Below are 27,398 nucleotides of genomic sequence, written 5' to 3'. Positions count from 1 at the left end.
GGTCATGAACAAGTAACTGATTAAGTATTACTTAGGATCCAATTAACTAAATCTATCGATTAAAAACTGTCTTTGGGGACCACAGACAAATGCAATATATCCCTGAGACAAAGGCTGTATTATCAAAATTCTCTCTACTAGGTCACTGAGTGCCAATGAGTACAGGAGGTAGGAATCGGAGGGGGTTTTAACTTTTTTATTTTTCTTTTATTGGATTTTTTAAATTTACATTTGAAATGTTATTCTCTTTCCCAGTTTCCCCTCTCGAAACCCCGATATCCCATGCCCGCCCGCATCTATGAGGGTGCTCCCTTACCCACCCTCCCTCTCCCTCCCACCTCCCTACCCTAACATTCCCCTACACTGGGGCATCAAGCCTTAACAGGACCAAGGGCCTCTCCTCCCATAGATGCCCAACAAGGCCATCCTCTGCTATGTATGTGCGTGGAGCCACAGGTCCATCACTGTGTTCTCTTGAGATGGTGGTTTAGTTCCTGGGAGCTCTGGGGCGTCTGGTTGGTTGATATTGTTGTTGTTCTTACAGGGTTGAAAACCCTTTCAGTTCCTTTAGTCCTTTCTCAAACTCCTCCATTGGGGACCCCATTCTCGGTTCAATGGTTGGCTGCAAGCATCTGCCTCTGTATTTGTCAAGCTCTGGCAGAGCCTCTCAGGAGACAGCTCTATCAGGCTCCTGTCAGCATGCACTTCTTGGCACCCGCAATATTGTCTGGGTTTGGTGTCTGTATATGGGATGGATTTCCCAAGTGGGGCAGTTTCTGGATGGCCTTTCCTTCAGTCTCTGCTCCACACTTTGTCTCCATATTTCCTCCTGTGAGTATTTTTGTTCTCCCTTTCTAAGAAGCTCTGAAGCATCCACACTTTGGTCTTCCTTCTTCTTGAGCTTCATGTGTTTTTAACTTCTTAATGGAACTCCTGACTTGGTTAAGTTTCGATAATTGTTTTAAAGATTTATGCTTGTTTATTTGTGTTTGTATGCATGTGCAGTTAGTGCCTGAAGATACTACAAAAGGACATTGCATGCCCTGACGTTGAGTTGAGGTAGGTTAAGCCACCCATCGTGGGTGAAGGAACCCAAACTGTGGTCCTCAGGAAGAGCAACAAGAGCTCTTAACTGTCTGACCATCTCTCCAGTCCCTGAAATAATTTTTAAAGATATGTCAAAAGTATATTAAAAAAATAAAGTACAGTTTTAAAGAAAAATACTTTTTCTCACTTTCCCCCCTTTCCCTTATTGGCGGTGGCTAAGCTATTGTCATGCTGTGATCAGCAATACACACTACATTAATTGTTTTTGAAAACTCTCTAGTGCTTCATATCATCACTCAAAGCAAAGAGACCCCCTTAATTAAGTGTCAAGAACTATTCCACGAAATCATGCCAGCATTTCTGCTAGCCAGTGAAGTTAATTGACAATCTTTAATAGAGAATCTTAGAGAAGACTCATATCATAATTAACATAATTTAAGGTGCCGAGGATGCATGAATTATTCACAAATGGCATCTTTGATCTTTAAAAGAAAGCACCCAAATGCAGCAGCATCTTACATAATAGGTTCGTGTAAATTAGTACTTACACTCATTAGTGTAAATTAGTAATTCTGAATGTTGCTAATTAGCCAGCCTGAGAACAAACACGATAAGAAATAGCATCACTACTAATCAATGAAATGCAAATCAGAACCACTGTCAGGTAGCACCCTCTCTCCATGGCTGTTACCAAGAGGACAAAAGATGCCAGGTATTGTCTCCAGAAAGTAAAGAAAAACATACAACGCTGTGGTGGCAATATAAATTACCACAGCCATAGGGGCACTCACTGTTCTTGCAGAGGACCCAGGTCCAGTTTGCAGCATCCACGTGGCAGCTCTGGGCCATCTGTTAGTCTAGATCTAGAGCAGCTCGTGCCCTTCTGCACAGGTTCCAGACAGACAGGCGGTGCACACAAGTGGGCAAGCATTCTAACACAATAACTAAATAAGTAAATAAATAAATATTTCTAATTAAGAATAGAAGGCTGAGAAATGCAGTCAGTATGCGGGAAGTTACCTGACTCCTCTGTCTGTTACAGCATTATTCACAATAGCCAATGATCAAAACAGCCTGAGTATCCAGCCATAGGAAAATTGGACATTATGTGCTCTTGCCACAGAATGGTACTATGCTGGTGTTTTAAATGACAAAGATTCTTTCCAGGTTTTGGTTTAGCTTTTTCGGTTGGTTTGGTTTTTGGTTTTTGGTTTTGGTTTTTGGTTTTTTGGTTTTTTTGGTTATTTTATCTATTTTCATTTCAAATGTTATCCCCCTTTTCCCAGTTTCCCCTCCACAAACCCCCTAATCCCCTCCCCCATCCCTCTGCTTCTATGAGGGTGCTCCCCCATTCATCCACCCACTCCCATCTCACCACCCTGGCATTCCCCTACTCTGGGGCATGGAGCCTTCACAGGAACAAATGTCTCCCCTCCCATTGATGCCAGACAAGGCCATCCTTTGCTACTTATGCAGCTGGAGCGATGGGGCCCTCTGTGTACTCTTTGGTTGGTGGTTTAGTCCCTGGGAGCTCTGGCAGGTCTGGTAGGTTGATATTGTTGTTCTTCCTTTGGGGTCGCAAACCTCTTCAGCTCCTTCAGTCCTTACCCAACTCCTCTATTCAGGTCCCCATGCTCAGTCGGATGTTTGGCTGTGAGCATCTGAATCTGTATTGGTTAGACTCTGGCAGAGCCTCTCAGGGGACAGCTAAACCAGGCTCCTGTCTGCAAGCACTTCTTGACATCAGTTATAGTGTCTGGGTTTGGTGTCTGCATATAGGATGGATCCCCAAGTGGGGCAGTCTGTGGATGGCCTTTCCCTCAGTCTCTGCTCCACTCTTTTTCCCTGCATTTCCTTCTGACAGGAGTAACTCTGGATTAATATTTTTGAGATGGGTACGTGGCCCCCATCCCTCAAACGGGGCCATGCCTATCCACTGGATATGGTCTCTGCAGGGTCTATCTCCCCTTTATCGGGTATTTCAAGTACCCTTGGGGTCCCTGGCATCTGGGACTTCCTAGTGGCTACCTCCAGTTCCCCATCCCCCACTGCCACACACCTCCATTCAAATTTCGTTCCAGGTTTTGTAGCTGGCGAGACGTGGCTGAGGTGAGTTTTAGGTCATCTGACACACAGGAGAAGATGAAATCAGAGAGCGAGCAGCAACCTGCAGAACTAGAGGGAAGCGACCTCTGACCTTAGAGGGGCGGGGTCACCATGCTTAGGAGCTTAATGAAGGTACTGGATGGGATGCAGGCAGTTAATTCTGGAAGGCCATCTTATTGTACTATCCTAGGTTAGCACCTAGGTATCCTAGGTAGGAGATTAGCAGTTTAAGAACAGATAGGATCTGGAAAATATCATCCTGAGTGAGGTAACCCAATCACAGAAAAACACACATGGTATGCACTCATTGGTAAGTGGCTATTAGCCCAAATGCTTGAATTACCCTAGATGCACAGAGTACATGAAACTCAAGACGGATGATCAAAATGTGAATGCTTCACTCCTTCTTTAAAAGGAGGAACAAGAATATCCTTGGCAGGGAAGAGAGAGGCAAAGTTTAGAACAGAGACTGAAGGAACACCCATTCAGAGCCTGCCCCACATGTGGCCCATACATATACAGCCACCCAATTAGACAAGATGGATGAAGCAAAGAAGTGCAGACCGACAGGAGCCGGATGTAGATCTCTCCTGAGAGACACAGCCAGAATACAGTAAATACAGAGGCGAATGCCAGCAGCAAACCACTGAACTGAGAATAGGTCCCCCGTTGAAGGAATCAGAGAAAGGTCTGGAAGAGCTTGAAGGGGCTCGAGACCCCTTATGAACAACAATGCCAAGCAACCAGAGCTTCCAGTGACTAATCCACTACCCAAAGACTATACATGGACTGACCCTGGGCTCCAACCACATAGGTAGCAATGAATAGCCTAGTAAGAGCACCAGTGGAAGGGGAAGCCCTTGGTCCTGCCAAGACTGGACCCCCAGAGAACGGGAATGTTGGGGGGAGGGCAGTAATGGAGGGAGGATGGGGAGGGGAACACCTACATAGAAGGGGAAGGGAGAGGTTAGGGGGATGTTGGCCTGGAAACCGGGAAGGGAAATAATAATCGAAATGTAAATAAGAAATACTCAAGTTAATAAAGATAAAAAAAAAAGAACAGATAGGATGAAAGGTGTGGCTACTCCTGTCTACAGGGTTATCCCCAGTGGTCTAACAATCTGTTAATTAGCCAAACTTAACCACCCAACAATGTGACATATCCCCAAAATACTATGTTGTGAGCAATGAATTGACGGGGCTCTCAAATTCTTAGAAATAAGTAAAAGAAAACAGTAAGGTAAAGAAAAAGTCAAATAATGTGAGCTCTTTATAAGGAAGTATGATGGAGTTCTTTCTTACCTCTCCTAGCCGACCCACAGGATTCTGATGACATTTATGTGTCTCTATTTCCCCAGTCAGTATGAGCATTATGTTTTCTTCTTGCCAATGACAGTTTAGCAGGGTTTACTCTTTGATTCCTTAGCAAGACCCTTCCATGCCTCTAATACAAATTACAAGCATTTTAATGTGTCAAAATGTAGCCTGTTCTTTATATTAGTATCTTTAGCGTATTTTTGCCAGAGTGCACTTACTTATCCAAGCCCCTACACAATGGGTATAGAGTTTGCTGTCATTGCTACAACAGTGTTTTAGTTTCATCTGCAGCTGCTATGTTTAAAATATTCTGACACATAAAACTTAGGATAGACAGGGTTTTTTTTTTTTCAGCTCAGAGCTCCAGATTAAAGTCCACCCATCATTGCTGTGAAGTCAAAGAAATAGAAACGTAAAACAGCTGATCATATCCAGGGGTGAGGGCAGAGTAAGAGAATGCAGAGAGGACTGTGAGGCCAAGTGTGGTGCAGATTATATTCGGCATTTCTCATCTTAACAAGTTCCCATTTGTTCTTGCATCTAGAAGAGCCCAGTGCTGCCAAGTCCTGACAGTCTTGAGTTCTCTGAAGTGTAAATCTTGGCCCCTCCATTTATCCTGTTGCTGGCTGATACAGAGTTTTCTTTCTGGTGTCAGCTACTTAGTTACCTAACTTGTCCATCTGCTTCCCACCTCCAAAGTTGGGTTTCTGCTGCCTTTTCTCATATTCTCTCTTTTTATAGTTTATCTTTTTAAATTATCTCATCACTGTGTCTTTGTGAGTTTTCAGAAAGAACAAGACTAGATATGTATAATCATTCTGTCATCTTATCTTACTGATGTGTATATGCATCTCTCTCTCTTTCTCTCTCTCTCTCTCTCTCTCTCTCTCTCTCTCTCTCTCTCTGTGTGTGTGTGTGTGTGTGTGTGTGTGTATATGTATGTGTGGGTATGTGTGTGTCTGTGTGTGTGTGTGAGAACACAATATGAAATGCATTTCTTTTCTTTTTATGGATAGAAGTCAAAATATCTGAAAAGTACTATAGAACAAGTTAACAAATAATAAGTCTAGCCAGCTGCTAATCATATTTTTCCTTCATATAAAAACCCCTTTGCAGATTTGAGAGGGGCATTCACGTAAAAGTCTAGATTTCTTTTTGGGGAAAGAAATGTAAACTTCACTTTCTCTTATATTTAAATGTGTTGCTCTGTTGTATTGTCTTGGGTACTGGGCTATTTATCCTGCGTCTAAGATTTCTTTCTTATTAAGAATATAGCACTAAAATTAATAGCACTAAAGTTTATAACACTGAAATATAAAATAGGCAACACAGACATTAAGTCATATGAACTGCACACACCTGTAGTTTGCCGTTGTGCTTACATTTGCCTAGTACAGTGTATCTGTTTCAGACATGTATATGCATATACGAAAAGGCAAATACCTGTTCAAAATGTTGAAGGCAGAGCTTTAATTAAAGTTATTCTTTAAAAACTCAAATGGTTATTGATTTTGAAAGTAATATATTCTGTATATAAGAATGATTGGACTTATTTTCAAATAAAATAATTTCTCTTTTTTTTCAGTTTTTTTTCAATAGTGTGTTTTTTATTTTAGTCCTATAGTCTTTACATTTTAGGGATATATATTCACAGTTGCACCAAATGCTTCCTTGCCACTTTCTTACTCTATAGAAACTCAATAAGATAGTTTCCTAACTCAGCATATAAGCTATTAACTCTCTTAGCAGAGTTTTGGGTTTTACTTAATCATGAATGTAAATAAGTAGATGGTAGATAAGTAGTTAGGTAGTTAGGAAGATGATAGACAAACAGATAGATAGATAGATAGATAGATAGATAGATAGATAGATAGATAGATAGACAGACAGACATGGATGGATGGATAGATAGGTAGATAGATAGATAAGCACAATAGATGATGAAACCATAAGAATAATGTTGAGAAATCAGCTACATGGAGAAGAAGACAAAGTCCTGCTGTGGTAGAGTTCACTATGTATTAAGTAAAAGGGCTTCTAAACAATAAAAAACAATGCAATGTAGGGTGTATGTAGTTCAGTGATGGAGCACTTACCTGATAAGTACTAGGTCTTGGTTCACCCAAAAGCTACACAATACAAAGAGAAACACCTCCCAGCAAGAAATATGTGTACCGGGCTGGAGAGATGGCTCAGTGGTTAAGAGCATTGATCGTTCTTCCAGAGGTCCTGAGTTCAATTCCCAGCAACCACATGGTGGCTCACAACCATCTGTAATGGAATCTGATGCCCTCTTCTGGTGTGTCTGAAGACAGCTACAGTGTACTTATATATAATAAATAAATAAATCTTTTAAAAAAAAAAGAAATATGTGTACCCAGTAAAGGAAGAAGGGGTTAATCCATTCCTTGGATTCCCCAGTGTATTTCTGAGGGGCAGCATGCACCTGCAAGGCTTGCCACTGCAGATCTGTATCTGAGGCTCGGAACTTGCAGCAGATTCTCTCCATCCCTCATGCTGTCTGCTTAGGATCATTGACAATAAAAATAACTGCTAGAATGCCAGACACAACTACAGTTCTCCAAGTGGCACAAGTTGCATGCATGCTGAACCTTAAACAGTTTCTTCTGCTTATTCTGAGGCTCACCCCCATTTGAGTGTTCCCTGCCCTTGTTGGAAATCTATGCACTTTACAATCCTCCCTTGTATGGGAGGATCCTCCCAATCCTCCCATACAATCCTTTAAGTATGCAGAAATTACCAGCCAAGTAAGAAAGAAAGGAAGAAAGAAAGAGAGAGAGAGAGAGAGAGAGAGAGAGAGAGAGAGAAAGAAAGAAAGAAAGAAAGAAAGAAAGAAAGAAAGAAAGAAAGAAAGGTGATGATTCGGGTGTGTGGACAGCACACTTTGAAGAGTATATCCATAGGATGCCTACATAGCACCTGGTGGAAATGGGTCATCTGGTATACCTAGAGCATGGGATGGAAAGACCATAAAACAATAAGACAAAGCAAAAGCTCTCAGAATAAATTTCTCTTACATGGCAACCAGAGATGTTTAATTTCAATCTGTTAAGAAATTGACTTTGACAGAAAGCATCAGTTGATGCAGAAGAAATGTGATTAGAGGGAATATGCCAAATTTTAATAAGATTTGCCTCAAAGGTTTTGGACCAAAAATTTTTTTTTGTATACTTTATGATTTAATTGAAAATGCAAGAAGGAAAGATGGAGAGATGTTAGTCTCTAACAGGTAGTGAGCTAACGCTAGATGGGACAGAATGAGTTCTGGTGATTTAGTGCATGATCTGGTGGATATGGTTACTATTAAGGAACTGTAACCCAAGAATTACAGGGAAATGGTTAGAACCAGTGATGAGCCAGAGCTGATCCCTATATGAAATTCCACATGGACCATGAGAGGAACTCTTGGTACAAAGTACAGGGCAGCATCAGTGATTTGGGAACTTAACCATGTTGCACCTTCTTCTAACTGTACTGCTGGAAGTGTCTGTATAGGATTTGATATACTTCTGTAAAAATGCTGAAGTGTATGGAATTGTGAAGTATTAGAGTTGCTATTTATTCATGCCTACAGTAAGTGACAATGGAGGATCATTACAAAGAGTAGAGAATGTGGTGTAACTACTGGAAGACAAGACAAGGCCAGATGAACTTCCCCTTCACCCAGGTATGCTCATGTTATAATATGACCAGTGGGTGTACTGTGTTGGTCCCTATCAAGATGGATATTTTTTGACACATCTACAGAAACCAGAGCTGGAACTGCTTACTAATGAGATGTTGATGTTACTTCTCATTTCCTGGGTAACCAAGAAATTATAAATTAAATAAGAATTATATTCTTCTGGATGGGACATAAGCATTAAATGAAAGTCTTACATAAAATCTACCGGTTGACATGCAAAATTATATCTGACTTACTGCTTAAACGTGAACTTCAAGTTCTATTTAAATGGGAGCTATAGCCAAATCTGGAGTGTCTAGGTTTCCAGGTTTCAAAGATTACTCCTAAAGTAGAGGAGGGAAATGCTCTTAAATAATTCTCTGTGACCTTAAAGTTCAAGAATAAACATATTGGCGTGGATTTGAGGCAGTTGTTACAGCCTGTGCCGGACAGCTATGGCTGAGATAGATAGACCAGCATATCCAACACCCACGTTCCACAGCTGCCCTGATTGCTGAATCAGCTGTCACTCCTGCTGCTCACGGTGCTGTGTTTTGGGTTGGTCTTCGGTGTTTCCCAACAGTGTACTCTCTGTTGTTTGAAATCTAGAATAGTTACTTTCCATTACTGCCGTCGTTTATTTCCTTTCTTTCTTTTCTTTTTTCTTTATCAGGTAGCAAGAACAATGGCTACAACTTGACACATAAAAAAATTTACATTTGGTCATCCAAGTCTGCCTTTTTTTTTTTTTTTTTTTTTTGCTAGAAAAGTTTGTGGAGGCTGGGGATGTAGCTCAGTACTTCTTAGCACACAGGAAACCCTGGGTTCCATCCCTAACACCAATAACCCAGACACTGTAACTCATACCTTTAATCCTAGTACTCATTAGAGAGATAAAAGCAAGAGATAAGAAAGTTAAGGTCATACTCAGCCACAATAGTAAGTTCAAGGGCATAGGAGAATATATGAGACATGCTCTAAGAAAAGAAAGAAAAAAGAGAGGGACAGAGGGAGGGAGGAAGATGGAAAGATAGGTGTTCTGCAAGCAGTAATACTATAAGTTCTGTTGATATTATGAATGTATACTTTCTGCTAAGAAAACTCAAATATTGAACTTCACCTGTGGGAGAGCATAAAACCTTTAATTTGTACAGAGCACAGAACTTAGTCTGTCTCCAAATTACTCAGCACAATGAACATTTAATTTAATGTTTTGAAATGTTTTCACAAACCAGTGTTTTAAAAAATTAATCCCCAGAGAAATCTGTTGTGAGACTTGGCACAGTGGCACATGCCTGGGAAACACAGGCGGTTGAATCTCTTTAAAGGACAACCCAGTCTGCAAAGCAAGTTCCAGAACAGCAGGGACTGATATACAGAGGTACTCTGTCTCAAAGCAAAACAGAAGAAAGAAAGAAAGAAAGAAAGAAAGAAAGAAAGAAAGAAAGAAAGAAAGAAGGAAAGAAAGAAAGAAAGAAAGAAAGAGAAGGAAGGGGAGAGAGAGAAGGAAAGGGAGAGAGAGAGAGGGAAAGGAAGAGAGAGAGAGAGAGAGAGAGAGAGAGAGCGCTCTGTTGTGGAATTTGATGGGTATCATTTACTTTCAGGCATTTATTTACATTTCCATCACATCTATTCTTGTGTTTGTATGGAGGGCATTGCACAGATGCCGTGGTGTGTGTGTAAAGATCAGAGGGCAACTTGTAAGAGTCATTCTCACTTTCTACCATGTGCGTTCCAGGAATCGAACCCAGGCCATTGAGCTTGGCACCAAGCACTTGAACCCACTGGCCTATCTCACCAACCCATGACATCATTTCTTTTCTGTCATTAATTCATATGCACTCCCCTCTTTTCTTTTCTTTTTTCTTTTTCATTTAAGAATTCTGTACATGTATATAAATTTTTAATCGAAATCCACCCATTCTTTCCCTTCTGGTTATATATATTTACTATAATATTATTTCTAAGGCAAATAGATGAATTTTTCAACATCATACCCTGCCGATATACCTACAAAATCATCTTTTACCATCCAAATAGATGAACCCAAACTGAGCTTTAATTTTCATCATGCCCTAACTTCTCTGTGAAGCAACTAAGAGGTGCCATCTTGACAGTTAGGCTTAACATTGTAATGTAGTGCATATTATCATTTTACCAAGCACCGATTAATTAAATTGGGTATACTTTTATTCTTTGGTATACTGATGGTAATCAGTAGTTAATTTAAAAAAAACAGTTCTAGGAAGAAAAGAAATGTAAGCTGGACAGTGGTGTCATACGCCTTTAATACCAGCACTCAGAAGGCAGATGTAGGTGGATCTCAGTTCAAAGACAGTAAGAGCTACCCAGAGAAGCCTGCCACAAAAGAAAGAGAAAAAGGAAGGAAGAAAGGAAGGAAGGAAGAAAGAAGGAAGGAGGAAGAGAAAGGAATTAAGGAAGAAAAGAAGAGAAAGAACAAAGTGAAAGGAAGAAAGAAAGAAGAAAAAGAAAGGAAGGAAGAGAAGTGCAAAGCTTCAGGTCTTGATGCTGAATACTCCGGTTTGAATGTGTTCCAGCATGTTCGTGATTACAAAATCATATTATGCTGGCTGTGGTATATATGGCTACATCCCAGCAACATGGAGGTTGGGGCAAGAAGATCAAAAATTCAGATGTATGCACAAAACATAACAAGACACTGGCTCAATAATGGAGACCAAAAAGCATCCTGTTGTACCTCACTAAAGCATACCAATATTATGTGGTCAGTCAAAGAGCAAAATCGATAAAGGATAAACTTTTACAAGCTTGGGTTAGTGTTATTATGGAAGAAAGGTAGAGTTTAAAAATAAGTATTTGAAAAGAGGTAAGTCTGGGCCAAAAATTACATTATCTGTTTCCTGGGTTGGTTATTTTGTTTGTGCCTGAGGGACTCAGTCAATCTGTTGGTAACTTAGCAGCAGCAAGCACAGGACTGAAAATGGGCCAAGCCAAGGACATAGAGAAATGGGATTGTGTTACTGCTCCAGGGCCCAATATGTCACTCTAAACTCTACTCGGATCAAAGAAATCGTCCTTGGCTTAGCCTGTGTCTAAGACGAGCCTTCTAAATATAGGAAGATATTTAAGGTGCTGTGAGGTGCTGGTGGGTAACAGAACAACTTTAATCCAATAAGCAGCAAAGGAAGGAACCTTTGGAGAAGGCATCGTGACTCATGACAGAATGTAACAAATTGGTCATCACTGCCATTTATGGTGGCTATTCCAACGTGTGTTCCCTGTGGCCCAATGACAGATGGCTTTTGTATGTCTCATCTCTATACGTGCACTGGGATCTCTCACACTCACACGTAAGAAATGTACCACAATCCTGGTTACTTTGAAGTTTTGAATCTTGGGGGAAAAAATTCTTTCCTTCATGCCAATTCTTCTTTGGTTTTTTTTTGTTTTTGTTTTGTTTTGTTTTGTCTTGTTTTTGAATAGTCTGTATGTCAGAACCTATATGTTATTAAAGAAGCCGTAGTTCATTTTCTAACTTTCTTTCCCCAAAAAGTCTATTCTAAGGGTTAGGAAAAAACATCCTTGAGGGACTGATAAGAATATACATACAATTTAGAATACCCTACCGTAGTATAATTAACTTCATTTCCGTATTCTCTCCTCCTTTTCTCCTCTTCACATCTCATTGTCCGTAATCCACATGGGTGCATAGCTCCATGTTACAACCTGATCACACATCTTAAAATGTTTCCACATCATCGTCAACAGCTGGCCTTACTGCTCATCTGTGTCCTGGCTACTAACACAGCTTCCTAGTACACTGCTATAATTTAGGACAACGGTCAGCATCCGACTTTGGAACACTGCACTTTTGTAACTATTTACAATAGGCTACAATATCATAAACCTTACTACATTAAGTTTCTTCCTTTTGTAACACAAAGAAAGCTTCCCTGCACTAAGATCTGTAATATTGCTGCTTTTGTTTTTAATGTATAAGTTTTTTTAAACTGTGTGTGTGTGTGTGTGTGTGTGTGTGTGTGTGTGTGGTGTGGTATGTGGTGTGTGTGGTGTGTGTGTGGTGTGTGTGTGTGTGTGTGTGTGTGTGTGTGTGTGTTCATGAATGTGAATCCACACACTCCAAAGTGGCACCTGTGTTTGTAGAAGTCAGAGGACAGCCACAGGGGTCATCCTTTGCCCTGCACTTTGTTGAAGTCAGTCTCTTGTTCTTGGACCTTGCCACTCTGTTCCACTGAACTATATATCCCTAGCCCAAGTCATCTCTATAAAGTGCTTTCTCTGCCCATTTATATGAATACCACAGTTAACTCTCCTGAGTGTGATAGTCAGATAAATGTTTGTATTTTGCAGGTTTCCCAAATCAAACTGTTTGGGTAGGGTACTCTTCTACTGCGTGTGCCAAGCCATCCGACATGGTGGCTTCTAGGAATTTTCCTGTCTCTACCTCCCACCTCTCAGTAGGAGCTCTGGGCTTCCGCATGAGTTCCTGAGATTCGCACTCAGTTCCTCACAACTGTGTTACCATCTTCTCCAACCTAATTTTAAGTCTTAGTAGCCATAAAAAATGTGTTCCAACTTGTGTTTGGTACTAAATCCATCTGAGTTTTGTCATTACTAGTTACTTATACAAATGACATAGATAAATGTTTACAGTTTTAATTTGTGGATTTGTATTTGTAATAAATGAATAGTTAGCAATTTTTTAAGGTTAGTATTATTACTAGTTGCTTTTGGATATATACATATATATATATACATATATATATATATATATATATATATATATATATATATATATCCTTTGATATATATATCTGGAGAATCAAACTCAGAACCGTGTGCTTGCTAGCCACTGTAGTATATGCATCCCCAGTCCAAGTCACCTGTTGAATAATTTATCTGCCCATTTATATAGATATCACAATTAAATGTCCTAAGCCTAGAAGTCACATGAATATTGCTTGAATTTTCAGACTTTCCCATTGAAATATTTCTGGTATTATTATGATTTACCTACTATGGGCACTCACTTTCTGTCTTCATGATCAAAGCTGTGACTCCCTCCGTTATAATTCCTCCACTTCCCCAAACCTGCCGGCACGATTCTTCTGGCACAGAAAGAAAAGGAATGTGTTCTGCTAGGTTCCTGACAATTTATCTGATGCGGTTCTGTGAAGATCTACACTTCCTGTGGGTGGAACAGCAGTTGCTTCTTTATAAGCGAGAATATGAACCCTTTAGGAGTCAGGTTAGGCAGGACCGGGGACATGAGATGGTAACTGGAATTTCACTGGAGGCTGACACCTTCAAGCTGAATCACACAACAATTAGTGTTTTGTTAGCTCAAAGCCTTCTTATCACCAATTCATCTGAGGCTTTGCTTTGTAGGTGTGGACCTTTTCTGCTGTCTTGTGAAGCACTTATCTTGTCTCAAATTGCAACTCTGAAAAACATATCCAGAGCAAACGCACACACACACACACACACACACACACACACACACACACACACACACACACACACTGAACAGAGAATCATTAAAAACACCCTCTCCAGCAGCTGTGGCTCAGAGAGTCCCTGTCAATAGCCCAACCATGACAGTTCCTCTTGCCGCTGGCTACACTCGGATTTCTCTACAATCTGAAAAACAATTGTGCCTTCTCTGATGCCTATTTCCGGTGGTGGTATGGGTATATTGAATTAAAATCAAGGTCTCCAGCATGAAGGCAACTGCTCTATGGCCACCCCGTGTACCATTTCTGCTGCCTGGCTTCTTCTTTCAGTTCCCGTGTTGATCCTAGGGTACACTGGGAGTTGGCTATTTTGTTCCCTACTCCTTGGGTGAATCTAACATGTTCTAAAATGCAGCCAAGACTGAAACCAACTATACAACCTCAAAATTGCTAAGAGGGACTGAATCTCAAAAGGCAGCTTACTAAGAAAAAGAACTAGAAGCTACCTGCCCTTCCATAAACACCTACCTACATCTTATTAGATTTTCATGAGAGGAAAAAAAATGGTGATTTTAGATATGTTTCCAGAATTCCTTCTTTGGCATCTTCTTCCTTTATTCCCTAAAGACAAAGTGATCCTCACTAAACACTACAAAAGGTAACAATTTTAATGAGTGGTTTCGGTTTGGTTTTATTTTTGGTTTTTGCAGACAGCATTTTTCTGGCTGTTCTGGAATTCACTCTGTAGTCTAGGCTGGCTTCGAACTCACAGAGGCCTGCCTCTGCCTACCAAATGCTGGAACTAAAGGTGTGCACTACCACTGCCCTGTGACCTGTTTTTTGTTTTTCAAGTGTTTGTTTTCGATTTTTTTCTAACTCTAAATGGAGAATAACAACTGCAGAATATTGATTATTGATAAGAGACAGGACTAAGGATGCAGTTCAGAGGCAGAGAGTGCCTGGCGTGATCAAGGTCCTGGTCCACCAAAACAAAAAGCAAAGAATACCAAAAAAGAAAGTGAGAAGGAAGGAAGGGAGGGGAGGGAGGGAGGGAAGGGAAGGAAAGCTGAGGAGAAAAGTAAAAGCAGAAAAGCATCACATAAAGAAAAAAGAGCTGTATTTTATACTTCTTTTTCTGTGCCAAGGATGAGCAGCACACGGTAGGAAGATTGTCCAAAGCTAGAAGGCCTTTGGAGAACCTTAGGTGACTGATACTGCATGTTCCTAAAACAAATGAAACTCAAGACGGATGATCAAAATGTGAATGCTTCACTCCTTCTTTAAAAGGGGAACAAGAATACCTTGGCAGGGAATAGAGAGGCAAAGATTAAAACAGACACAGAAGGAACACCCATTCAGAGCCTGCCCCACATGTGGCCCATACATATACAGCCATCCAATTAGACAAGATGGATGAAGCAAAGAAGTGCAGGCTGACAGGAGCCGGATGTAGATCGCTCCTGAGAGACACAGCCAGAATACAGCAAATACAGAGGCGAATGCCAGCAGCAAACCACTGAACTGAGAATAGGACCCCCGTTGAAGGAATCAGAGAAAGAACTCGAAGAGCTTGAAGGAGCTCGAGACCCCTTATGAACAACAATGCCAAGCAACCAGAGCTTCCAGGGACTAAGCCAGTACCTAAAGACTATACATGGACTTACCCTGGACTCTGACCTCATAGATAGCAATGAATATCCTAGTAAGAGCACCAGTGGAAGGGGAAGCCCTGGGTCCTGCTAAGACTGAACCCCCAGTGAACGTGATTGTTGGGGGGAGGGCAGCAATGGGGGGGAGGATGGGGAGGGGAACACCCATAAAGAAGGGGAGGGGGAGGGATTAGGGGGATGTTTGCCAGGAAACCGGGAAGGGCAATAACACTCGAAATGTAAATAAGAAACACTCAAGTTAATAAAATTTAAAAAAAAAATCTACTGAAATTTCACAGCCTGACCTGTGAGGGGAGAGCACAGATCTAGCCTCCATTGAGGATTACCCATTCCCAGCTGCTCAGTAGTCGTAAAGTGTTCTAAGCTGTTAGGGAACAGAGTTTTAATGAATTATTAACTTTACTAGAAAGAAACATGATATCCCAAGATACAAATGTGCTGAGGGTAAAAATTTTAAAAGCGGCGGAACCAGTTCCCGAGAGTACCCTGGCTCACTAGTCCTGGCTCCTGCCGGCCATTTGAACTAACGCTAATTTATCTGAGATTAGTATCTCTCTAAAATCATGGTTCCAGATATCCAGTAGTGGCTGGCCTATTGCGGCTCCCTGCCATGGACTCTGCCCATACTCCCAGCCCCCCGATATAAACTCCCAACTACCCAGTGAAATCGTGACCCAACCAACTGTAACCCAACAATCAGATTTATAATTAAATCCTCAATCTATAATACATCCACAGAATAAATTCACTGCCAATTAATAAATATAGAAATTGCCCACCTAGACAAGATAAAAACTGACCTAGACCACCTGGATCGGAATCCTCCTCCTCCTCCTCCTCCTCTGTCTCCATCTTCCTTTTCTTGGCTCCTTGTCCTCCCCCCTCCTTCCTAGACTTTTCCCCACCTACCCTTCCTTCTCATCCAGTGATAGGCTTCGCTTTATCCTGGACCCGCCTTGCTGCGTAATGACATCATCCTACACGTATGCAGTGAAATGATGTTGTCTTTCCCATTTTGGGGGGCCTTTGGAATAAGGATGAGAATAAACTCTAATTCAGCTCCCTAGTTCCGCATGCACCAACAGAGATATGTATGATATTTATTTGTTCTAACGAAACCTACCAAAAGAGCAGAACTCAGGGCTGGTGAGGTAGCTAGGCCAATAAAGATTGCTTACTGCCAAACTTAGCCCCTGAGTGTGATTCTCCCATACCCTCATAGGAGAAGGAAAGAAGCAACTCCCACAGGTTGTCCTCTAGACTTCACATACATGTTGTCACACATACATACATGTACGTGCACACACACATACACACTAAATAAATGTAATCTACAAACATAAATGATTGTTCAATTTGCACCTGAATATTAAAGTTATAAAATAGTATGATAAATCTGCCCAGTAAGACACACCTGAATATAAATACAGCTCCATTTGCAGTCTAGACTTCCCACCAAGGTAGTTGGACCACATGGCTTCTTGACATCTAGGCTGGGGTCGAGGAAGTACAGCGGTTACCTAGGAGATGACTGTCATGTGATCGTTTGGGAGAGGACTCAATGGGGAAACACAACATGAAGTTGGGGGAGGGGCAGAATAGTAGCTCAAGGAAAAACTGGGATAGAAGGAATAGGAGACCACACTTGACCAAAAAAAATTTCTCAAACAGTAACATTTTTATTTACAAACAAATGACCCTGCATCTCATGCTGCTGAATGTAAAAATTGGGCTACCTTTTCAAGAGGCCATCAATATTGCTATATTGTTATACATAATACTGCCCTCCCTATGCCTTCTCCAGTATCCCCGGTTGTAGGATGTCCTACAGGTGAGGGTGGGTACAGAGTAGAACGAGGCCTGTCATTGGACAAGAAGGAAGGATGGATGGGAGAAAAGTTTGAGGGGAGAGGAGGAGACTGGAGAGAAGGGGCAGAGATAACATGGAGGTTGATGTTAAGATTTCACTCTGTCGGGGGCTGGAAAGATGGCTCAGCGGTTAAGAGCACTGACTGCTCTTCCAAAGGTCCTGAGTTCAATTCCTAGCAACCACATGGTGGCTCATAACCATCTGTAATGGGATCCAAAGCCCTCTTCTGATGTTGTTGAGGACAGTGACAGTGGACTCACATAAAGTAAATAAATATTTAAAAAAAAAAAAAGAAAAGATTCCACTCTGTGTATTACAGGTTGTTATGAATATTCTTAAGGGATGGATGTGTAGGCATGTGTTTAGGTGGGCAACTGTATCTTATCAATTGGATCAGAGGTTATTGTGTTGTGTGTTCTTTCATGTAGTGATTTAAGTTTAAGGGAGTGTGTGGCGGCTAGAGACACTGGGCCACCACGGAGTTGGGATGTGTGTTTCTGGCAAGATATCTAACAGATATCTTGGGGCACTGTGGTGCCAGATCTAGAGGGGGTAAAAGACAGTGCCTTTTTTATAATTTTACAACAACACCCGGTTTTCTGAAGCATAATACCTCTCACTAGAGGTCAGATGAGAGAAAGCAGTCACGTGCCTCAATTTTGAAGACGACTATCAGATGCACCCAAGAATTCCATTCTGGAAGCCCCGAAGAGTGTTAACTGAGAGTGCCTCTGAGGAGCTAGTATCTGTGCATCTCACAAGATGTTGGTCTTAGCTCTGCCTATCAGCTAGTCTACATGTATTACCTGTCTACCTATGTCCTCTTCCCCTTGTGTCCTCTTCCTAGAAGCTCCCTCATACACATCCAGAGCTCCTTTAGGATATAAAGTACCTTGGCACACAGCCAAGATAACTAGACTGCTCCAAGCTGGATCTTCTGTCAGTGCTGGACATGCACATGACCACGTGAAAGGAATAGTAATACAGAAGGGAATCCAGAGACCAAGAGGGCAGGCAAAAGGGCCGCATGAGAAGAGGCCAGAAGAGGCTGGTTTGCAGATGAACAGCTCTGATTCTATCCCTTTAGTTTTCATGCATCCTTGGAGAAGTTTCAGAGTTTTCTGTGCCTTACCCCAACACCGTGAAAAGCCAGGGAACTGTACACATTCCTAAATGCTACAATTAGACAGAAAGTTAACCTGATTGGTTTACACAGAACTGATTTTCATACGCAAACCAGCCCCTCTTAGCGTGGACTGTATCTGCTTAAGGAAGCACTCTCAACGACCCCACCACCGCCAGGCGAGCAAGCAATAAGTAGTCAGCCTTCTCCGGTCTGCTGCTTCAGTAACCGGTTCAGCAACAGGGCTAATGAGGTCAGCGTCGGGGGATTTGAGCTCTGTATGGGCAGACTAGTGAATTTAAGAGTCCAAAGACAGTTTCCTCGGCTCCAAACAGCTGCAATTTAAATAACAGCTATTAGCTTTCAAGGACCAGGGCGAAAATCATGAGCGAAGGACGCATGTTTGTCACCACCAAAGACGTGGATGAGTTTATAGGACAAGGCTAAGACTTGGCAACGCAAACGGCTTATAGCTCAGAAGTTGGTTACATGCTCAGTCTGCAAGTGCCCCCACCTATCCTAGGTGAGACACGCAACCCAGAATGTCCTAACCAGAAACCGGTGGTGTTAAGTTGTGTCTTTCTCTTGCAGCTGACACAGCCCTTGGCATTGACGACGTATACGATGAGAAAGGATGCCAGTGTGACGTGTCCGTGGAGGACCTCACCCCACCACTCAAAACCGTCATCCGAGCCATCAGGTGGGTAGAACCTGTGGACAAAACCATGTGAGTCTGGCTTATCTCCGATTCTTTGATTTACCAGTGGGGCTATTTGGGGTAATTTGCCCCCACCAGGTTAAGTTTCCTGGAATAACTATTTCCCCTCGGTTTGTTCACTGGAATGCTTTTTAACTCACTGAGTATGTTTTCTTTTCTTCATAAATTTATTTTTTTTAAGATTTTATTTTATTGTATATGAGTATACTGTAGCTGCCTTCAGACACACCAGAAGAGGGCATCAGATCTCATTACAGATGGTTGTGAGCCACCGTGTGGTTGCTGGGATTTGAACTCAGGACCTCAGGAAGAGCAGTCGGTGCTCTTAACCACTGAGCCATCTCTCCAGCCCGTTTTCTTTTCTTCATAAGGAACTGTACCAAATGCAACATGAGATATGTCAGAAAAGGTCGGTGGGATTTGAAAACCTAAGCAACACCTGAGAAATTCCTGTAAGAGCTAGGATACTGTGTTATATTTGCTTTAGGGACATTTGGTTTATTGATGCAACTGGGTTTTTTAAAATTATTTTATGCCTTTTATTCAATAATATATGTTCCATATTTTGTAGCAAAAGGGAAAGCCCTCTGGCTACTTGAATTAAGGCTGAGCTCTGGCCATGGGAAGCCTGAGGTACTGTGCAGTGTGACTTTTTCCATTCTAAACAGTAATTGTTCATACACAGGGACTCTTAATCTGGTCCTCTACAATGGCAAAGAGCTAAGAATGCCAGCTCATATCAGGACAATTAATTGTTTGCTTATCGTCTGAATTGGTCATGATGCTAGATGTGCCCTTGTGATTCATTGGGAAATACTGGGCGAGCAGAAATTAGTTACCAGTTAATGCCAGTAAATGTTGTTACCGGTTACCAGTGAATGGGTGGTAAAGGAAACTGTAATGTTATGAAAATGTATGTGCTTTCCGAAGATGCTTAAATGGTCTGTATCCCCAGTCAAAACCAAATGCAGTAAAGGTCAATTGCCCTTACACAAATGGAGGTTCCTATTGGGCCCAGATGGTCATAGGTTATGCCCTACATCACCTTGTAACTGTAGAAAGCACCACCAGACTTTCTCATTGGGTACCAATTTGAGCAACCAGTTATATAGTCACCATATATCCATGGACAACCTAGAAGTCCTAAGTGACATTTCAAAGAGGCAAAATAAGACACGCCTGTAATCCCAGGCTTCAGAAAGCTGGGGGGGAGGGATTGTGAGTCTGAGGTCAGCCTAGACTACATAGGAAAACGCCACAAAAAGGGGGGTCGCACTAGCTGCTCTTCCAGAGGACCTGTTTCATTCCCAGTACCCACATAACTGCTCACTGTATTTCAATTCCAGTGAATCCAATGCTCTCTTCTAGCCTCCTCAGTCACAAGGCACTATGTATGGCACAGAAAAACACGAAGGCACCTATGCACGTATACTGGCTGGTTTTGTGTCAACTTGACACAAGCTGGATTTATCACAGAGAAAGGAGCCTCCCTTAGGAAATGCCTCCATGAGACCCAGCTGTAAGGCATTTTCTCAATTAGTGATCAAGGGTGGGAGGGCCCATTGTGGGTGGTACCATCCCTGGGCTGGTAGTCTTTGGTTCTATAAGACAGCAAGGTGAGCAAGACAGGGGAAGCAAGCCAGTAAGCAACATCCCTCCATGGTCTGTGCATCAGCTCCTGCTTCCTGACCTGCTTGAGTTCCAGTCCTGACTTCCTTTGGTGATGAACAGCATTGTGTAAGTGTAAGGTGAATGAACCCTTTCCTCCCCAACTTTGCCTCTTGGCCAAGATATTTTGTACAAGAATAGAAACCCTGACTAAGACAACACATGCGATTTTTTTTTTCAAATTTCAAAGGGGGATAATGAGGATCTAGAAATGCACTGTCCAATACTGTAACTACTTTTTTAAAATGCTATTTAAATTTGAATTATTTAAAATAGACGACAATTTAAAGTTCAGGTTGCCCAGTTGGCTCTAGTTACACAATACACACTTCAAATGTTTAGTGGCCATGGGCACGCATAGCTAGTGACAACCATATTGGATTCCCCTCCCCCCTAAAAAAAAGCAACATTCTGTCATCACAGGAAGTGAAACTCAATAGTACTGCATGGTAAGCCACCTTCAGATTCTTTACATGCATTGACTGCTTCTATCACAGTCCTAACATAATAGTAAGAGAGTTCAGTCCACAAATCCATCTGACTTGCAACGAGTGCATTAAGTCTTATCTAGTAGAAGCAGATCAGGCTCGGCAACCGTCATCCTTAATACAGTTTGCGGCATTTCCACAGACCTTCCGAAGCTCTCCCTTCTGCTTCACACCCTGTAATAAAAGGATCGTGGGCTGCAAGAACGAGAATGGGATCCGTCTATTCTGCTGCCTTAAGCACTTTGGCAATGGTTTAAGATTTACTTGGCCCTTCCTGAAATCGGCTGACGCTTGTAAAGTCTTTTGCAGAATTCCCTTGTTTTTCGGAACTCTTTCTCAATCCCGCCCCACCCCATCCCCACCCCCATTCTTCCTCTGTGGACTGTTTGGTCAGGATTTTGTATTTTTATAAACTTACTTTTGTATTTTTTATGTATATGAGTGCCCCATCAGCATGTATGCTTGCTTGCTTGCCGGAAGAGGGCATCGGCTCCCATTATAGATGATTTGGAGCCAGCCACTGTGTGGTTGCTGAGAATTGAACTCAAGACCTGTGGAAGAGCAGCCAATGTTCTTATCCGCTGAGCCATCTCTCCAACCTAGGGTTTTGTATTTTTGTTTGGATTTGGTTTGTTTGGGTTTTTTGTTTGGTTGGTTGGTTGGTTTTGATTTTTGTTTTTAGGACAAGGTCTCATGTAGCTCAGGCTGGTCACAAATGCAAACATACTATGTAGCTGAGGCTACTCTTAAACACCTGATCCTCCTGCCTCTACCTCCCTAACTCTGGCATTTCAAGTCCTTGCCATCACACCGAGCTTGGTTCTTCTTTGTACATGGGGGTGGTTTGTATGTAACTGTATGATGTAGAGGGGATCTGTGCTCACCACTGTCCATGTACAAAAGCCAGAGGAAGATGTCATATGTCCTGCTCTGTCACTACTGTGAGACAGGGTCTCTTATTAAACCTGGAGCTCATCGTGTTTTCATTAGAATGTTTGGTCAACAGACCCCAGCAGTTCTGTCTTTGTCTTCAACCTATCTCCTGCTCTTGCAGCCATTGGCAGGTACAGAAACACCTGGCTTAGGTGCTGGAACCTGAACTCTGACCTCTGCGTGGTTAGCAAACGTTCTTATGTACTAAGCCGTCTCCTTGGTGCTAAGTCATGATTTAGGTATCTACTCTGTGTGCGTGTCTGTGTGTGTCTGTGTCTGTGTCTCTGTGTGTGTGTGTCTGTGTGTGTGTGTGTGTGTGTGTGTGTGTGTGTGTGTGTGTGTGTACTGTATGTATTTTGAGGCTCTTAGTGAGGATAACTGGGGAATATCTTTCTCCCCTGTATTCTGATTCTGCCTGGAGTTGTTGAAATCATTCCTAAGTTCCGTTTAAAGTAATTAGTTACTGTAAGACGTTAAAAGGCACTACATTAGAGTTTAACATCAGCATGAAATTATTCATCCACAAAGCGTGTAACTTAAGGATGCACAGTTCAGAAGCCGAGGAAATGCTTAGCAGTCAAGGGCGTACACCACTCTCACAGAGAACCCAGGCTCACTTCATAGCGCATCAGGTGACTACAATGGCCTGTAACCCCAGCTCCAGGGGATCTGACACTCTCCTCTGGACTCCATGGAACTACTCTCATACACACACACACACACACACACACACACACACACACACACACACACACACACACCATTTAAAATAACACCATCTTTGTAAGACATAATTCAAAGACCATTCAATACTACTAGTTCTGCAAAGAAACCTGCACATGTGTGTCCCTAAATCTTACACGAAGGTGCTTTTTTGGTGAAGTATTAATTGCATTAATAAGTTCAAAATCAGGTAAGAAGTCTGTCAAACATATTCACATCTTACAACTCACCTGAAATAGTGTTTTATGTGTCTATTGCTAACTCCGAGCATTGCACTAACCATTATCCATCTCTAAACAACTTTGCTTTGACATTGTCCTTGGTGTTATAGTTGTTAGAATATTTAATATAAACACTCTTTTGTATCCCAGAAACTCTTAGTTTTTCCTAAAAGACAAGTTCAGAATGGGAGGTGATGGCACACATCTTTAATCCCAGCACTCAGGAGGCAGAGCTGGGCAGAACTCTGAGTTTGAGGCCAGCCTGGTTTACACAGAGAGTTCCAGGGCAGGCAGGGCTGTTACACAGAGAAACCCTGTCTCAAAAATAAGTAAGTAAGTAAATAAATAAATAAATAAATAAATAAAGCAAAAAATAAAAATAAAAAAGACAAGTTCAAATTAAACCAAGGAATTAAAAATCTGCATCCCATCACAGAGGTGAAATATGAAAATAATATTACATTTACAAATAGCAAGAACCAGTTCTTAGGTTTGGTTATTAGTATTTTATTAAATGTCTCCCAATGTCTCAGGAAACAATACACTATAACTCACCGAGTATAGCTTCTCTTATATTTTACTAAAGGATCTTACCTCTTAATCACTGCATATAAACTTGGATGTCAAGGTTGTTGTTGCTGCTGTTACTCTGCAGCGCTAGAATCACTAGGTAAATGTCCTACCATCAAGCGACACATCCCCAGCCATTCAATGTCCCCTTTTACAGTCAGGTTAGCACAGACTTTTCCCTAAATATTTCATGGAAAACTTCACGCTCCCGCGCAAGTGCTTTTTTACTTCTAAGAGTGGAGATTTTTACTTACTTTGAGAACGCAATCTAAACCTTATTAATTACTCAGTTCAAACTGCCGCTTTCACATATCTATGAAAACTCATTTCTAAATAGATAAGGTTAATGGAGCAGTAAGTTTATTGACAAGCTACACAGCATTGTGCCTTTGACCATATCATGGTAAGATACCTGTTTTCCGATCACTGTTTGAAAAACCTCACCCACACACAACCCACAACAGCCAAGTTGTGAATCAGTCCGGATGGCCATGAAACACCTTGATGGGTCAGGAAACTGTGGGATGTATATAGTGCAGAATTCTTTTCAGTCGTAAAGGAGAAATGAAACACCATGGACATGACTTGGATGGCATGTCAGGTGAAGAAACCAGACAGACCCTCCGAAGGACTCCTGTGCTATGCTTCCTCTCATGTGCAGAAACTACATTTTCCAGAGATACGTGAAGTTCATAGGAGACCATTTCGAGAAGGAGAGGAGGAAGGGTCCATGAGATCTTTATGAACAGTGAATATTATCAGAGTCAATTGTATACGTGTTTGAAAATATCATAATGGAACCAGTTATTTTATATGATTGATTTATTAAATGTCAAAAAAAGAGAAACAAAAAGGAAAAAACTATAAATAGATTACCTTGACATTGTCTTCCAAAATGCAGAGAATCTGACCATTCGGGAACCTCTGAAGTCGAGGGACAGTTATATTCCGTGCTTGCGTTGGGATTGCGATCACTATAGAAGTACGAATTGGGGCCTGGTGACATGGCTCTGTGGTTAAGAACACCCGAATTAAATGGCGCACGACTGGTTCTAAGGCCAGTTCCTGGAGATCTAATGCACTCTTATGGCCTCCATGGGCCCCTGCACGTATGTTCATACCCACACGGAGAACGATCATACTCACTTTTTAAACAACCACAAATACTTCACACACACACACACACACACACACACACACACACACACAAAATGAATATACGGTTTATATTTGTTTTAACAAATGTTTGACAGTCTTATCAGTGTGACTGGATGCTTATTTTAAAGTCTTGGAGTGATATCCTGTTAAAATGCAAAAGAAATTGCATATCTCGTTTGCTTGCACTTGCACTGGGCTAGGCTACTGCTCAGAGATGCACACCCAGGCAATGTGAGAGTATTGTTTAAGGAATCATGCATTTGGGGAACATGCTCTCCCTCACTAGACCACGCGGTGTTCATATGCTTCTTACTGTTGTGGTTGTCATAGAATTACTACATCTAGGATGAGAGTGACTCTTAATGAGATCCTCAGTGACCATCGTTCGTGCGTAAGCTTGTTTTATATATACAAAAAGTGTGTGTCTTTTCCTCATAATTATCTCGGTGGCAAAGCGCCCACCTAGCACGTGCGAATTCCCTGGAATTGATCCCCAGGACCACAAAAGCAAAAATCTGAACGAGACGACTGTGCAGAATATCATTCTACAGAAGATAATTAAAGCCAATCCAAGCCTTGTGAAAAAACTGCAGGAGAAGCTACCAATTTCATTATGTTCCTAATTTCTCCTAATATTGATATGCAAGAATCACCTGGCCTGTTACATTTCCCTACAGGCCACCTTTTATATCTTGAGCCAGGCCAACTGTTTAAAGAATCAAGTGAAATAATAAAAATCAAGACAGGAGACCGGAAAAAAAAAGCTCTCTTTTTTGTATATTGGTTTGCAGTAGTGAGGCTGCAGCCCAAGACCATGTGCCTAACCAGACAAGCACTCTACCATTGAACTACATCCTTAGCCCCTCAGAGAATTCTTTAGCTGAACATCCATACTTGATCATCTCTCCAGTATCATTACCCTACCAGGCTGGCTGCTCAGGAAATTTAAAGGAACAGGAAATCCTATATCCAGTCCCGTGCCTCTCATGGGATTAGTGAGAGTCTTGTCCTAGCAGAGCTGTGGGGAAGACTAAATGCAGTAAGCCCTGGCCCAATGCTAATGAGTAGGCCTTGAGTTGATTGGGCTCCTGAGTGCCTTGCAATGTGCCTTTTCCACTGCCCCTCCTCCACCCTGAGAGCAAACTGCAGGCCCTTCCCTCCCCACCTGCTTTCATGACATGTCACATGAGAGAAACGTTTCTTTCCCTTTGCTAAGGCATGCTTGTAGTTTCCAAAATATTTGCAGCTTTGAATCCCTTCCCAAAGGTGGACTACGACCCCTCTGAAGTTCTTGATCAATTATCTAGATTGCTAAATTACTCAAATTGAAAGTTTGTTTGTTTTTTTTAAACCTAATCAGAAGTCCCCCCTTCCTGCTTAGGGTAACACACTTACACACACACACACACACATACACACACACACACCACACACCACACACCACACACACCACACCACACACACACACCACACCACACACACACACACACACACACACACACACACACACACACACACCACACACACTCAGGTACTTCTAAAGAAATATAAAGTTAGGTGTGGTTGCCTGAAACTCCACCACGGAAGCTAAAGAAGAAAAGTAGCAAATTCGGTGCCAATCTCGGTTACTTGGTGGAGGGAAACAAGAGGAAGAGGAGGACTGAGAGAAGAGCAGAAGAAGAAGGAGAGGGAGAAGAGAAAGAAGAAGCAGAGCTTAGGGTTGCCAGTAGCTTCTTTCTCTTCTCTTTTGAGAAAGTCTAACTACAGACTCTGCACTTCTTCCCAGGGAGTTTGTATTTACACTCTAAAAATGAGCTGAGTTACTACCATGGCCCAGGCACAGAGATAAACATTAACAAGGGGACAGATCCCTGCTTACAGTCATGAGGGCCAGGGAGAAAAATGCAGGCAATCACAATGCCAGGCAGGATAGTTGGAGTTTGTAAAAATCAACAGGTCTGCAGGATATGGCGTTCAGAGAAGGGTGGAACAAAGAAAGCCAATTGATCTGTAGGTACCAGTGAGGTTATTTAAGGGGATGGATGAGCTGCAATTGTGGGAAAATGCAGAAGCAGAAGTGGCATTAGAAAGGGTATGTGTCTTACAGAGCAATAGTGATAAAAACTGCATGGTATTGGTACGGAGACAGACAGACAGACCAATGGAACAGAATTGAAGACCCAGAAATGAACTCACACACCTATGGGCACTTGATTTTTGACAAAGGAGCCAAAACCATCCAATGGAAAAAAGATAGCATTTTCAGCAAATGGTGCTGGTTCAACTGGAGGTCAACATGTAGAAGAATGCAGATCAATCCATGCTTATCACCCTGTACAAAGCTTAAGTCCAAGTGGATCAAGGACCTCCACATCAAACCAGATACACTCAAACTAATAGAAGAAAAACTAGGGAAGCATCTGGAACACATGGGCACTGGAAAAAATTTCCTGAACAAAACACCAATGGCTTATGCTCTAAGATCAAGAATCGACAAATGGGATCTCATAAGACTGCAAAGCTTCTGTAAGGCAAAGGACACTGTGGTTAGGACAAAACGGCAACCAACAGATTGGGAAAAGATCTTTACCAATCCTACAACTGATAGAGGCCTTATATCCAAAATATACAAAGAACTCAAGAAG

At 41.8% G+C, this 27,398-nt stretch overlaps 1 protein-coding gene across 3 annotated transcripts in view; it reads left to right on the top strand.

The window, feature by feature from the left end:
* The window catches only part of Kcnq5 (potassium voltage-gated channel subfamily Q member 5), a 564,994-nt gene that overhangs the window by 517,517 nt on the left and 20,079 nt on the right, over positions 1 to 27,398 (top strand). For all 3 annotated transcript variants that reach the window (XM_087564913.1, XM_087564912.1, NM_001134643.2), the window contains 1 exon segment: positions 18,866 to 18,974. In XM_087564913.1, coding sequence (XP_087421039.1) covers positions 18,866 to 18,974 — 109 coding nt within the window.

Source organism: Rattus norvegicus, chromosome 9 (genome assembly GCF_021556685.1).
Source record: "Rattus norvegicus strain SHRSP/BbbUtx chromosome 9, alternate assembly SHRSP_T2T, whole genome shotgun sequence".
NCBI classification, from domain to species: Eukaryota; Metazoa; Chordata; class Mammalia; order Rodentia; family Muridae; genus Rattus; species Rattus norvegicus.
This window is presented reverse-complemented; position numbering and strand designations above follow the sequence as displayed.